The sequence below is a fragment of the Scylla paramamosain genome, chromosome 6, assembly GCF_035594125.1.
Source record: "Scylla paramamosain isolate STU-SP2022 chromosome 6, ASM3559412v1, whole genome shotgun sequence".
Lineage (NCBI taxonomy): Eukaryota > Metazoa > Arthropoda > Malacostraca > Decapoda > Portunidae > Scylla > Scylla paramamosain.
The window spans coordinates 20,622,565-20,638,166 of record NC_087156.1 but is presented as its reverse complement, the minus strand read 5'-3'; the positions used below and the strand labels follow the sequence as shown (position 1 = coordinate 20,638,166).

Sequence of the window (15,602 nt, the reverse complement as noted above, 5' to 3'; positions counted from 1 at the left end):
TATCTATCTATCTATCTGTCTGATTCTATCTATCTATATATGGTGGCATAGTTGGGAGGGGGTTAAGTGGGTGGCATAGGGAGGAGGGGGGGGCCTCAACTACATTGAACCAGCTTTGGGAGGGTCAGCTTGCAAAAGGTTGAGAACCCCTGACTTACTCAAAAGACTTATGCCATTAAACTTATTATTATAAGGGATTCAAGCAGGCAACAACTGTAACTGCAACAACCTCAGGTCAATACTAAGTTCAATCAAATGCATGACCAAACTTCAGCACATTGCCAGTATGATTAAAAATAATTTTGTTAAAAAAAAAAAAAAAAAAAAAAAAAAAGACTGGGTGAGCTGAAGCTTAGGTGAGTCAGTTTTCTTTGCACAATATTTTTTTTTTGTATTCTGTCTGCTTTCCTTAGATGCCAACTCACATGTTTAATGAATAACAACTTATATGAAAATAAAGAAAAATAAATGGTAAATTCAAATACGTTATTAGACTCTACAGGTAATGTGAAATTCTACTTGTACATCTCAGATCAGAAGAGATTTTTTCATTTGAAAGAAATCCTCCAATGAATAAACAAATAAATACATAGATAACAAATATAGCTTTCTTTCAAAAGGAGATATACAAAATATAACCTTTATTTATCTTTTACAGTAAATAACTAGTAAATTAATGAATATATCAATAACTACCATTGTTATTAAAAAAAGAAAATACATACTCTAAGATGCAGTTTGGCAGACCTAAAAATACATGTACATAAGACCTTACCACATTAGACAGTATATCAAGTGGAGCAGTCTGACCCGCCTGTACATAGAACACATGAGCAGTGTCTACTGTTCGGTTGTTGGTGTTGTCAAGAATTTCAAGATCTCGTGCAAACCCTGCCATACTGGAATCCAGGGCAACCAGAGATGGCACTGCTGACTCAACAGATTCCTGAAAGAATACCAAACATCACATGAAATAAAAAAAAAATGTTGAAAATATGAAACTGGAAAGTAAATTACTTATACAGATTATTAATTTGTATAATCTGCGTTCATCATTTACAAAGAATCAAGCTGTTTGAGTTTCTGAAGGCATCTACATGTCCATCTACATGTACATCTCATGCCTGTTCCTATGAATTCTTCCCAAAGAGAATGACTGTGATTAGGTTCTAAGTGGCAACAATCCACCACCATACTGAAGGACAGCTGGGGAACACATTGGGATAATTGTGACTACACTAAGTCCACATAAGAGAGCTTTATGCAGTGGATAAATTAACAATAACCAGTATTCAACAGCTGGTTGGGAGGAAACACCTCAATGCTCCATAGCCAAAGCATGTAGTATTCACATCAAGTATCAACTCACACCACTGTTACCCACACCCAGGTCCATCATGACTAAGGTGCCATGGCTTTCTACATCACCCACAACAGGGCTTAGAGATGCCCACACAAATTAGAGATTTGTTTCAAGTGGTTACATTAAGGAGACGTAACTACAAATCCCAGAGAGTCCCAGACAAGACTATCCTACTGCCCAGGCAGTTCAGAGTACTCTCCACAACTGGAGTTATACACAGGTGAGCTTAGCTTAGTGTCCACAAAAAAACCCAGCTGCAAATAAAATGACACTGCATATGTGGATCCCCACCACCACTCAAGATTAGAAAAAATGGACAAGGATGAGGAGATCCATAACTCAGGACCATCCTTAGATAAAAAAAGATTGCACATAGTATGTTTGAAAACACTAGCCCTCATTTCTGGAAGAGATCAGCAGGCATCAATACCATTTTTTATTCTCTATATTTTAAGTGTAACAGTCTATTGCTGTCAGAAAAATAACCCACCTGCAGAGCATCCAGTGACAAAAAGCCAAAGTGGGAGAGGAGGAGGCGTGCTGTCTGGAACTCGTGGCAGAGTGAAGGAGCAACACACTCTGTCTCCACATCAGGGTACTCTGAGGTTTCTCTCTCAACCTGACGCTGAACATTCTCTTCAAATGCAATCTGGATGGCAGAACATAAGTATTTTCTTCTTATTTAAAAAAAATTCAAGTGTTATTGACACACATGACTAATTTTCAAGCAATATGTTCATACATTTTATGTAAATAAATAACTTTAGCCAAGTACCACCTGATGGTCCAATATCTGGAGAAGCTTCTCATGTTCAAGTGTAGATTTCTCTTCATTCATAATGACACTCTCTAGAGATGGAACAGACTTGTCTCTGCAAATAACATTTTATATAAATACATTAAATAACATAATGTTGATAATACACAAATATAACTGTCAAATTATTATTAATTTCATACTGACAATATGAAGAATCATATGAATTAAAATTCCAAGGCAAAAATGTGAATTAATCATAACACACACACACACACACACACACACATTCCTATGAACTGAAATGAAAACTGACCCATCAAGCATTTTCTGTAACTATTACTCCTTCATTGGGATAAATCATGCTGAACAAGAACAAAGATTTTCACGAGACAGCCTCATACACACACAGGCAAGATGACATTCAAAAGGAAAGCAGAAAATAGAGGGAGAAAAAAACGATACTCTAATCTTTTTTAAAAGGAGCAAGGACACAATGAGAAATAACTAGTCATTCTTTTTAGTTAACTGACACCAAAAACATAAAGACACACATTCTTAATTCCAATCTCTAAAGAAGAATAACTATACTGTAAAGTGGAACCTCGGTTACTAAATGCCTCCCCTTTTGAACTAAATTTTGAACTCATAATTGCTTCGGTTGCTGTATCATAATTTGGTTCTTGAACAAAGTTACTTCATTTCAAATACTTAGACAAAGCAAGAGCTACCACTTATTACTAATTTATAGTTTCTATAAATATTTCTTTCGTTTTTAAGAATTTGCAGGAGAGCACAATGGATAAGACAGTAATTAAATCTTTGAAATAAATTAAATGTAATTCCATTGAAGAGTCTCGATATAAACAGAGTTTTTCACCACTCATGAGTAATCCCAAGCTACCTGTGGCTCTCTTGATGACCCACAATGCCATCACTACTGCAAATCTGCATTTTCCCAGCAACTTTTTCTCAGCAGCAAGATATCTAAGTGTTATGATTACCTTTATTTTGGTGGTAAGTAAGTTGCTCCTCTCTGTGTGACTCTGCAAGGTTTCCTTCACTAAATCAGAGATAAAGAGAATACCTGCATGGTCTAAACAATACCTTCTGATGAATTCCATGTCACTAAGTTCATTCAATACACAGATAAATAATTTCTGAGCTGGAGATGTTATGGAGTGGCCATATTGGTAGTGGGAGCATCTGTCATAAGCCACTAAGACAGGGTAGATATGTGTTCAGGAATGGATTAATCCATTTTACATTGATTATGTGGAAAATATTTTTGGTTTTCGAACATTTTGGATTTTTAATGGCATTCAGAACGAATTAAGTTTGAGAACTGAGGTTCCACTGTACTAAGACAGTATGTTCCTATCAACTTGCGCTTTGCAGAGAGGTATTCTCTCCACGCTATCAGGAAAATACTTTGGCTTCACATTGTGCTTTATTCCCACATCAATCATGGGAAGTGGTCGTGTTCAGGAATGGATTGATCCATTTTACATTGATTTTTATGTGGAAAATATTTTTGGTTTTCGAACATTCTAGATTTTTAATGGCATTCAGAATGAATTAAGTTTGAGAACCGAGGTTCCACTGTACTAAGAAAGTATGTTACTATCAACTTACGCTTTGCAGAGAGGTATTCTCTCCACGCTATCAGGAAAATACTTTGGCTTCACATTGTGCTTTATTCCCACATCATTCATGGGAAGTGGTCGTCCAGGGTTCACTGTGTATAATTTGGCTGAAGATTTGTGTCTGGGAAGGTGTCTCAACTGCATGGTCCAAGCCACCCTCCCAAATGGTCCTCTTATCAGAGCTGTCACTGTTGGCTGGGGGTCTGGCAGGGTGCAAACTGTCATTCTAGTATCAGATCATTACCTCTTAATCAATTCATACATTAGTGAAAATGTTTCCGGGAATGCCAGTTTCCTATGCCAACAGATTCTGCCAAAGGAAGGTCATTCTACTTATCATGCTTCATAACTAGTAATGATTATAAGAAATATTCTAGTTTATAGAATTTCAAAATAAACTTGTAGTTTGGTATATCAACAAGCAAAAACATAAAACAGATAAATAAAAGAATTTGCAAATTCTAAAACATACTTCATAAGAAAACAAGAACATAAGAAATAAGAGAAGCTGCAAGAAGCGACCAGGCTTACACGTGGCAGTCCCTGTATGAAATATATCTACCTATTTCCACCTATCATCCCCATCCATAAACCCGTCTAATCTTCATATTAGTCTGTCTGTAAGAATATTTGGAACTTCACTTAATGTTAAAATATCAGTACAATGATCAACTGATGGGAGAACAATTAAAATTTATCAAAGGATATTATGGGAGTGGATCAAGAGAACAACCCACATCATGGTTGTATATTTGCTGTTTGGAGAGGAAATTTTTGAGAATTAAAAAAATAAATAAATATACTTACAAGTCATTCTAAATATACATAGCATAAATTTTCTTTATTACAATTACTACAATATGCAACAAAAGAAAGCTGAAAAAGAAAAATGCAAAGGAAATGACAGTTCAGAGGAACCTATGAATAGCAAAAAACAGGAGTGCCTTTTATAATAATAGTGTTTCCCGCCTATTCACGGTTTGGGATCCACAGGTTCACATATTTGTGGATGGGGAGAGAAAAAAACTTTTTTTGCAAAGATAGAACTCCAAAGTAACATCTTATTTTGTGGTGGCAAGCCATCTCGAGGGCCCACACTGGTTTATTAAACCTAACCTCAACCTCAGATCATGAAATGATAGGCAAGGTAATATTAAAAGCAAACTTCATTGAACTCATTGTAGCAGATTCAGCAGAAGAACACAAAGATGGCAAACTACTGGAGTGATCAGCTGATCTTCTTCTTCTTGTGACCACAACTTGCCAACCTCAAGAGAAAATAACCAACATGTTGGTGGTCAAGATTTTGCAGAATTTTCTGCCAAGATGCCATCTTGGCAGTGGGAGTGTCTGTCATAAGCTGCTAAGACAGGGTGGATGGGTGTCCAGGAACAGATTAGTCCATTTTACACTGATTCCTATGAGGAAAATAGTTTCAGATTTTGAATGGTTTTCAAGAACAAATTAAATTTGAGAACTGCAGTTCCACTGTATATCATTTAAAGAAAGTGCTTTTTAGTGTCCTAATTTACCTTAAAAAGTGAAATGTGGTAATTTTGTACACACCACTTCTAAGAACATGAAAAGAATATTTTACACATCCGCAATGCTTCTTCTTTAAGTAAAGAACATATCCCTATTATCAGATAGACATTCTGATACTGAACATTTTTCCACTTTTTTAAAATTAAGGTTCAAAACCTGTAAAAAATAATTTAAATTTCTGCAATTAAAGATTTTCCTCTAAGATTACAGGGCCTGTATAAATAAACATTTTTAGCACGCTAAAAGTACTTTTAGTGACCAGTTTTACTTTTACTGCTAAAAATTCCTTAAAAGTAATACATAATCACTTTTAAGACCTAAAAGTCTTTTAACAGCTATGAGTGGTGAGGGGTACTTCTAATGTGCCTCAAATGACTTTTAGGTAGCAGGATGACAGCCCAACACCTCACTTTTCAGCAAAGGAGAGGTGTTCTATGAAAGTGAAGTGATTGATGCTTAGCTGATCGAGAGAGTTCTGCCTGCCCTTGGTGACATTCTATATGTAATTGACCTTGTGAGGGATGCACTAGGGAGTTGCACTGTGGGGAGTAAGATGAGATAAAAGTCATAACTTTGGTACACAGCAGCCAACCATCAGCCAAAACCCTTGAGGCTTATGCACCACAAGGCATCTTCAGATTTATTCTCTCTCTCTCTCTCTCTCTCTCTGATAGATATTAAGATAAGACAGAAACACATTATGAAAGCTATAGGATTCCCTATTGTCATCAGTGTTACTGATGGCACACATATAAGAATTACTGAATCTAGAGATTTGGAGGCAGAATATGTAAATAAAGCATGAAATAAAATTAACAGTGGAATACAATTGTAGGTCATGATGGCGATATTTTTTTTTTTTTTTATGTAGGAGGGACACTGGCCAAGGGCAACAAAAATCCAATAAAAAAAAAAAGCCCACTGAGATGCCAGTCCCAGAAAAGGGTCCAAAGCAGTAGTCAAAAATTGAAGGATAAGTTTCTTGAAACCTCGCTCTTGAAGGAATTCAAGTCATAGGAAGGTGGAAATACAGAAGCAGGCAGGAAGTTCCAGAGTTTACCAAAGAAAGGGATGAATGATTGAGAATACTGGTTAACTCTTGCATTAGAGAGGTGGACAGAATAGGGACGAGAGAAAGAAGAAAGTCTTGTGCAGTGAGGCTGTGGGAGGAGGGGAGGCATGCAGTTAGCAAGATCAGAAGAGCAGTTACCATGAAAATAGTGGTAGAAGACAGCTAGAGATGCAACATTGCAGCAATGAGAGAGAAGCTGAAGACAGTCAGTTAGAGGAGAGGAGTTGGTGAGACAAAAAAATTTTGATTTCACCCTGTCTAGAAGAGTGGTATGAGTAGAACCCCCCCCCAAGACATGTGAAGCATACTCCATACACGGATGGATAAGGCCCTTGTACCGAGTGAGAAAAACTTATGTCTCAGAACGCCTATCTTCATAGAAGCTGTTTTAGGTAGAGATGAGATGTGAAGTTTCCAGTTCAGATTATAAGTAAAGGACAGACCGAGGATGTTCAGCGTAGAAGAGGGGCACAGTTGAGTGTCATTGAAGAAGAGCGGATAGTTGTCTGGAAGGTTGTGTTGAGTTGATAGATGGAGAAATTGGGTTTTTGAGGCACTGAACAATACCAGATTTGTTCTGCCCCAATCAGAAATTTTAGAAAGATCAGAAGTCAGGCATTCTGTAGCTTCCCTACGTGAAATGTTTATTTCCCGAAGGGTTGGGCATCTATGAAAAGACGTGGAAAAGTGCAGGGTGGTATCATCAGCGTAGGAGTGGATAGGACGAGAAGTTTTGTTTAGAAGATCATTAATGAAGAAGCAAAGTTATTGGAGATATTTTTGGCTAGATGCCAGAAGTCACGGGGGGAGTTAGATCTTGAAAGATTTTGACACTTTCTGTTTCTGTTTCTATTTTAAATTGTGTTTTACCAAATTTGTGTGTGTGTGTGTGTGTGTGTGTGTGTGTGTGTGTGTGTGTGTGTGTGTGTGTGTGTGTGTTATTGCGGTAGATAATAAATTAATCCAACACCTAACATAACCCAACCCAGTCATCTCAGCTCCTTTTCTGCACTCAAACTAACTTTACCTGTCACCACACAGTCCAAGTAATTAGAATTAAACCTCACCCACACACCCCAAACTCCCTTGCTGGGAGTAAGTACAATTTAACAAATCCTTCTGAATTCAACCCAACTTAACCAAGTCATCTCAATCTCACAGCTGCTTTCAGGGAGTAAGTGAAATTTAATAAATCTAATTGCATTCAGCCTAACTCAGCCATCCTCACAGCTGTTTGCAAGGATAAGCAGAATTTTGAAAATAATTTTGCACTAAGCAGAAACTACACAGTCTGCCATTCAATTAGCCTGACAGCTGTCTCTCTCTTTCCTTGGTTTGGCCAGGCTGCCCCCACCACTGAGTTGACATCACTGGGTTGAGTTCCTGGAGTCTGAACTCACCTCATGTACATTATTAAACACATAAAATATGTCAATACTCCCATTCTTTTTTATCAAAAAGTTAAATATAAATAAACATTAAATACTTTTATTTATGTACCTTTGTATACGTCTGCTTTGGAGCAAGTCCAACTTGGTATATGTCCTGTTTGGACATGAAAAGATTTGCCTGATATGCGACATTTGCTTGGCATACAAATCATGTGCTGGAACTTGTATGAGTCAAAATGAGTCATGAAACCATGTGGTACCCTTGTTTATCTCTCTTGAGGCAAAGTCACGATTGCCCACACCCGTTGCTACCATTCAGTTAACAACCCGTGCTTAACTGTGAATTTTCATGTGATTTTTAGTAAATTCATTAACTATGAATTTTAAGAAAGTTAATGACTCTCTTTTCAAACAATAACATCATCCTTCTCAGCACCTTCCTAATAGGCACTAAACTCTTCTCTGCAAGATAGAGTGAGATTAAATTTTCATTTATTTCATCTCATTGCTTTTGTACTTACCATGTATTTTAGTATCAAGCAGTGTTTAAAAGATTTTATACAACCCCATCAATGTACTGTATAATATGCCAATAACAATATGATTTTTTTTTTCAAATTTTTAATCATTTTCCTTTATTTCTTATGGGAAAAATTTATTTGGTACATGTCCTGTTTGGTGTAAGTCCAAGGGTCTGGAACAGATTAAGGACGTATACCGAGGTACCACTGTATAGTGAATTTAGATTTTACATTTACTCTTGGTTAAAAGTGACTTAAGAAAACTTTTATGGTTTCTTGTATACACTTTTAGCATTTACTTTTAGCTGGGAGTAAATTTAAAAGTCTTTTAAGGCTTTTTGTGTATATGGGCCCAGATGATTAAATAATGAAGAGTAAAAGAAGAATATTGATATAAAAAATACATCAATTGACTGAATGAGTTTTTTTAGTGTCTTGATTTGTTTTAAAAAGTGAAATATGATTATTATGTACACACCACTGCTAAGAATTTGGAAAAGAATATTTTATATGTGTACAATAGTTCTTCTTTAAGTAAAGAACATATCCCTATTATCTGATAGAAATGTTGGTTATTTTCTCTTGTGGTTGGCAAGTTGTGGTCACAAGAATAGGAAGGTCAGCTGACTGCTATGTGTGTGTGTTCCTCTGCTGAGTTTGCCACAATGAGTTCAATGAAGCTTGCCTTTATCTTATGCTTAATAAGTTAGATGTATATTTTATGGTTTAAACTATAAACATGGGTACAGTAAAATCCCTCTCATCCAGCATTCGAGTATCTGGCAGCTTCAAGTATCTGGCACATTTTTCCCCGAGCCTTAAAATCAATAAAAAATCAATGTGTACTCATAAAATCGATTAAAATTCCCGCGCGAGGCATACTTTGTCCCCTCGCCACCAGAGCGCACTGTTTCGTGCTACCTGCGGCCCACTGCACTGTGTTTACTCAGTGACTCAGTCCCGCGTGTGCACTGTTTATCGCCTGACGCCTTCATCATGCCTAAAGTTGAAGAAAAGAGGAAGCGTGTTGTGCTTACACTTAAGCAACTGATCAGATCAGCTGCTGATTAAGATCAGCTGATCTTTGTTATGGTAAGATGCATGAGTGTAGGGTGGTGACTGTGGACATAATTTCACTTCTATTCAAGTATCCGGCATGTCAGCGGTCCCGTTGATGCCGGATAAGAGGGATTTTACTGTATTTCTGAGCCTTGTAAGAGTAGCGTCCAGGATTCACAGATTTTTGCTATTCATGGAGAGGCCTGGAATGTAATCCCCATGAAAAGTGGTGGAATACTGTAGATATATACAACTAAGCAGTCATAATAAATAAAAAGATGACTAACAATCTATCTTTATCCTGTGAAGGCAAGTGACATGTTTAGTTATGGTAAAGATTCTATTTAAATATGGTGTTGAAAGTCCAGGTAGAGATCATAATGCACATCATTAATGTGTCTATCATTTACTAAATAAGAAATATTAAGTAAACTGTAAGCTTGTTTTGTGATATAAATGAAGGTATGACAATGATGTTTATGATGGTAAAAAAAAGTACAGTTTTTCTGTAAATATTCTATTCATCATGTGAAATACTCCTGATCTCCAGCCTATTCACATCCACAAGCCTTACAAATTTCAAGGATGAGTATACGTACCTTGGTGATTGCCGAGAGGTTGCTCCAGAAGGGCAAGCATTATGGAGTTTTGGGCCACAAAATATCTGAAGTGCTGAGCTGCTGAGTCACGGGTGAGCTGGTCTGAGCCTCCCCAGGTATTGCAATGCCTCAATAGTGTCATCTCATCCAGCAGAGAAGACAGGGATTCAGCTCCACACACAGAAGGAAATGTGCCAACCTGGAAATTATGATGTGAGTCATAACTTACAATGAATGTTGAAATGTAAAATTTACACCAATATCTACTCAAACAAGTAACTTTTCCCTACAGATAAGCTAATAATAAATCAAATGAGCAATCCTGTAAGCCACAAAATCTGTAAGAGCAAGAATGAAACAGTGAATGCTGATTCATGACAAGATCTAAAGATGCAAGGTCTACTCATGACAGCCATTATTGTCCCAAGGGATACAGCTTTCATGTCATCAAGTTACTGTTGTGAATAACTTCTGAAATGAAAGCCATGGGATGTGCTACAACACAATATATCAAAGGGTAATAGGGAAATAATGGATGAGGTGTGTGTGAGCTAAAAGTGTAGCAGTGATGATAGATTATATAGTTAAAAGCAATGCTTTGAGAGCTGCAGAGTATCTTGTAAAGTACTAAGTAAAGTACTAAGTAAACAGCTTGACTGGACTCTGAAAAACATATATAATAATGTCTGGCTAAATGAAGGGTTCATATATTACTTATTACTTACCTGAGACAATACACAGGACAGCAATGCTTCAGCAGCATCTCTCACTCGCATGCTGGCAGGTTTCAGCTCTTTTTCGTGCTTCAGGCGTGGAGCATCACTTGATTTTACCTAGGAACACAAATTGAAAAAATTCTAAAGTGTTTTCTCTTCATACTATGGCTACAATAAAATATAGTGAACCATTCTCAAGAGATGAGGGATTACATAATATTTTAACTTTTCACCATGATCTATGACAATATTCACCCGTGACTTAGATCCATTCTCAAGAGACAAGGAATTACACAATGTTTTTCACTTTTTACCATGATCTGTGACAATATTCACCTGTGACTTAGATCCTGAGATGCCTAACTCCACAACCTCCAGCACTGTTGCCAGACACTCTTTGTCCTGCAGCAGGTAGGGGTGAGCAACAAGCCAAACACTTGCACAGTGAAAAGCAGCAACTATTGTTGAGTGCAGGTCCTGCAAAGTCAAGTACAATTAATAAAACTAGACTTGGTGATATACAGCCCTCCACTTTGTTATAATAATGAAAGAACATACACAAAAATGATAAATGATTAACATAGATACATAGATAGGTTTATTGACCACAAAAATCTAATACAATATGGTGCATATAAGCAAATACTCAACACAACCTCAATCACGCACCTTGGAGTGTGCCCGAGGTGGTCTGTAACACTGGGAGGCTATGTAGTCACATAGCCACTTTACAGCTCGCTTACACTCTAAGCCATCTAGGGAACATAACAAACAGTTATTAATTCAATATAAAAATAAATTACTACTGTTCAATATATGTATGGCATATCTATCATTAATAATACAATAAGCAAGGATTATTACTAATACTAATAGTACTGAAGAATGTGACAAGCAACCTGCAGCTTGTTGAGATGAGATTAGATGACTAAGGTTAATCCATGTAAATGTGAAATCTGGCTTTCATAATCATCACTACAATGTACCTTTCAATTTCTCTTTAAAACTTATTCTTCTTTCCCCATATTCTTTATAAGCTTTAACATTCCACTTGAAAATCAATATCTGATGTGAAAAAAGAATCACATCCCTTATTAGAATGTTCCTACAAACCTTGTTCAGCAATACTCAGTCGAGCCAAGCCAGACAGGAGCTCCAACCCGGCTAAAGATACGTTAACATCACTTTTCCAGGATGATATGAGTCTGTGGCACACCAGGTAGATGGAGCGCACAAACAGGGCATGGGCAGAGTCTGTGGGAAGTAGGCTTGTTATATGACAGGAAAAGTTCTGATATCAGTCCAATATTTCCCAAAACATTTAGATTCACAAGCCATGAGTATGTGGATCACAGTCAATTCTATTTCTGTCTAGATTACTAGATTAGTTAAATCTGTTAAGACATGATCTTTATATTCATATTTTTATATTGCCATCAAAAGTAATTTTTTTTCCTCGAGAAAATTTTTGTTTGTAAAGAGCAGCACAATGGAATCTGAAAGGATAAAATTTCTAAATAAATATACACTTAGTGATCTTGAGAGAACATATACTGTATTACAAACCATGCAGTTAATCATAATTAGTTTTGGCTTATTACTAATCACTCTAAGTGCATTCACTGTTAATGCTATGTTGTTAGTAAATTAATCATATGGTTTCCTTTACCCGAATCTTCTAAAATTGGTGTAGCTTCACCATCTGTGGTGGTCAACATGGTTGCTGTAAGAAAATTCTTAAAATGAATAAGTGCTGATGTTTAGATGCTTTCTATTACTCAAAAGAATGATAAATTTCATAATTACAATTAAAAGTAAATATAAATTTAGTGGCATAATAATGAAGAAAATACACAACTGAAATAATTCAGAACACAGAAATCTGCATACACTGATTTCATTAAAAAACAAATTAAAGAAGCAGCTATCTATTACAAAGACATGTGCTTACGGGATTCAGTGGGTTAGGGGACTACTAGGGCAAGATGTTTACCATGTGTTGTGGTGGTTGTGGAGGAGGAAGGAAAGCTTGTGGCTGACATCTGTCCAAGGCCTCCTTCTGGCAGCACCTCACAGGCTTCATCCAGCAGACTGTTATAGTCACCATGCGAACTAACAGTGTCTGAGGCACCTACAGAGTGTATGGGGAAGGGATAAGCCCAAGCTTCAAAGATTAATTTCAAAACAAAAACAAAGATGTTTAATAAAAAAAATATAGGTGACTCACTAGAAGAGAAAATGCTTTCACTTCAGTCACTCATTATCAACTGGAGCAAAAATCAGGCTACATAATATGCAGAAAAAAGTCCAGAGACCTGTTCCTTCATTTGTTCTTGTAAATAAGGCATACAGGACTCAGCAAAGCAATTGGTAAATATAATTTAATAAAAAAGAAAGCAAGACTGGTAGGCAAGAGCAAATATGAATGCATTTGCAGTAATTAATGCTAGAATTTATATAAAAATCAAGCCACTACAACATTTGACAAGAATATTATAAAAATGTTGGATCTAATAAAACAGACAAAACTCCTGGTCAATTATCCAGGAGTATGAAGAGAAAAAAAAAAAAAAAAAAAAATGCATGTAAAAAGTAAGAAATTGGAAAAAGTCAAGCAAGAACATACACAATTCTTTACAAACCTTTAAGTGGGTGGAGTCAAATGGTGTTGCTTCACCAACACTATAACTGATAATGTTTTAGAAAATTTATATGAAAGGTGTTGCCAACCTGATATTCCCACCTGTATGACTTTACTCACCTGAGGACATAATGTTATGATCTCTATCTGTTGAGAAATTGTGCTGTGATATGGAGTCCATTACTTCACAGAGAGCTGCATCTTGAACACAGAAGAGCAGCCCACCTGCAATTGATATTTTACAACTATTAGGAGCACAGGTATTTCTTTATTGCTACACACCTTTACCCAGTGGCAAACCAGACAAGCTTTACATGAGAACACCTGAGTTGAAGGTTAGCTGCTTGGTCTGCTGGTACTACAAAATAATAGTCAACTGGGTATCTATATCCCTTCACTAATAGGTAATGTAAAAGTAAACATAATTCTTGACTTATATTATTACATAAATCTTAAAGTAAAAGGTGGTGGGGAAAAAAAAAGTAAATAAATAAAGTGAAAATTTTGTGGCATAAAGAGATAAAAAGTCACCATACCAAGAAGCATTTGTGTGTTAGAAGGGTCAGTCTCCACTTGTAATGCATTGGTGAGGAGATTGACTAGCTGGGGTCGGAGATGTGACAAAGCCAGTCGTTCTCCACTGTTATTTCCTATTTCCTTCACCTGGAGACCCTGAAATATCAAGAAAACACATTGTAATGTCCCATGACCCTAAATATACTGATCAAACATACCATAAAAGCTGGATAGGCTATTAAAGTGTTACTCCTGCTACACACCTGGAAGTGAAGAGGGAGAGGCAGGATGGAAAGGAGGATGTGGGTGGCAGCACGGCGAAGCAAGGTGACAGGGAGCTGTAAAGGTGTGCTGAGCTCCCCCTCAGGCAGGACACACTCTAGTACTCCCAAAACACTTGGGACAAGGCTCACTACACCCTGAAGGTCCAAACGAAACAGGTCCACCCCATTCACCAGTACACTTGCTGCTGTCTCACTACACATTCCAGCCTGGAGAAGTAAGAAAGGATCACAGATACTTGACGTTCATCAAAATACTACAATCTAATCTAGCACATACAGTTTATAGAGTAAGAAAGTATGATGGTAATCTATTAAATTTTCACTGTTTTCACCACGCTGTGAAAAATAAATGTAATTCCCTTTGATAAAGACTTTTGTGCTGCCTCAGATACAGACTTTTGTGCTGTATCTTTGTGTTGGTGGTTGACTGGACTCATGGGGAGACAAGATGGCTGTATCAGACTCTCGCAGTCCTTGATGGAGGGCAATGTAGAATCTAGCCAGGTATACTGGCAAGATTTCTTCCCCCGTTTTCTTGGAACAAAATATCCTGGAAAATTATGAAGTATTACAATACATATTATGATTTTGTAATTTTTAACTTTAGATATATGTAGATAATTATATTTATATACATGTAGTATTTACATTCACTTTCAATGTGCATCCATCTAGGTTTGTGAACATTAACTACAGAACCTATAATGGATCTACCTGCCAAAACGATAATTACTCCCAGTGAGGTCTAAAGCACTGTTCAGGGGGTGCTGTGAACTTATCATTAAACCCAGCTGTGACCTCACTGAACGTTTCCCTTTGTGTCTCACAACACAAGGGGGTAGTCACAGCCTGCCCTCTAAAGACAACTCTCTTCCTCCACACAAAACTACAAGCACCTAATAACACACACACCCTTCACTCAAAAATTTTAAAATCATGGCGACTCCTACACCAGCCTCGGAGTCCCCATCTGGGGAGGGGACCATAAATGTCCCCAGGTCGGACTGCCTTTCCGTCGATGACCCTAAGTGTCTTGACACCCCCCTCAACTTTTTCTTCATTAACTTCTGCAACATTCGCGGTCTAAGATCTAATTTTCAATCTGTAGAACACCACCTCTCCTCTTCTAAACCTCATCTTCTTTTCCTCACTGAAACTCAGGTGTCTGAGGCAACTGACAGTAGCCCCTTTTCTGTTCCCTCCTACTTTCTCTATCCTCATTTTCGATCCAAAGCTGGATGCTGCGTTTATGTGCGCAATGACTTAACCTGCTCTCGTGCCCACGCTCTTGAATCTTCCGAGTTTTCCACCATCTGGCTACGACTACAGAGTCATTCTCATACTAAATTTATCTGTGCTGTATACCTCTCTCCTAACTCCTCTGACTATAAGAAATTCTTTGACTACTTAACTTCCAAAGTGGAGCACATTCTGACCCTCTTCCCTTTTGCAGAGATCTCCATTCTTGGAGACTTCAATGTTCACCACCAGC

The 15,602-nt window shown here is 37.2% G+C and overlaps 1 protein-coding gene across 8 annotated transcripts in view; it reads right to left on the bottom strand.

Annotated features, from left to right (window-relative positions):
- Positions 1 to 15,602, bottom strand: part of LOC135101365 (ral GTPase-activating protein subunit beta-like) — a 44,647-nt gene that overhangs the window by 13,115 nt on the left and 15,930 nt on the right. For 3 of the 8 annotated variants that reach the window (XM_064005247.1, XM_064005252.1, XM_064005248.1), the window contains 15 exons: positions 14,507 to 14,660; positions 14,090 to 14,317; positions 13,847 to 13,982; positions 13,431 to 13,535; positions 12,663 to 12,800; positions 12,339 to 12,392; positions 11,783 to 11,923; positions 11,339 to 11,424; positions 11,006 to 11,146; positions 10,679 to 10,786; positions 9,954 to 10,152; positions 3,756 to 3,984; positions 2,139 to 2,235; positions 1,854 to 2,012; positions 776 to 946 (listed from right to left, as the gene is read on the bottom strand). In XM_064005247.1, the coding sequence (XP_063861317.1) occupies positions 776 to 946; positions 1,854 to 2,012; positions 2,139 to 2,235; positions 3,756 to 3,984; positions 9,954 to 10,152; positions 10,679 to 10,786; positions 11,006 to 11,146; positions 11,339 to 11,424; positions 11,783 to 11,923; positions 12,339 to 12,392; positions 12,663 to 12,800; positions 13,431 to 13,535; positions 13,847 to 13,982; positions 14,090 to 14,317; positions 14,507 to 14,660 (2,146 nt within the window). The remainder of the gene's footprint in view (positions 1 to 775; positions 947 to 1,853; positions 2,013 to 2,138; positions 2,236 to 3,755; positions 3,985 to 9,953; positions 10,153 to 10,678; positions 10,787 to 11,005; positions 11,147 to 11,338; positions 11,425 to 11,782; positions 11,924 to 12,338; positions 12,393 to 12,662; positions 12,801 to 13,430; positions 13,536 to 13,846; positions 13,983 to 14,089; positions 14,318 to 14,506; positions 14,661 to 15,602) is intronic. The other 5 variants (XM_064005250.1, XM_064005254.1, XM_064005249.1 and 2 more) reach the window with 4 other exon arrangements.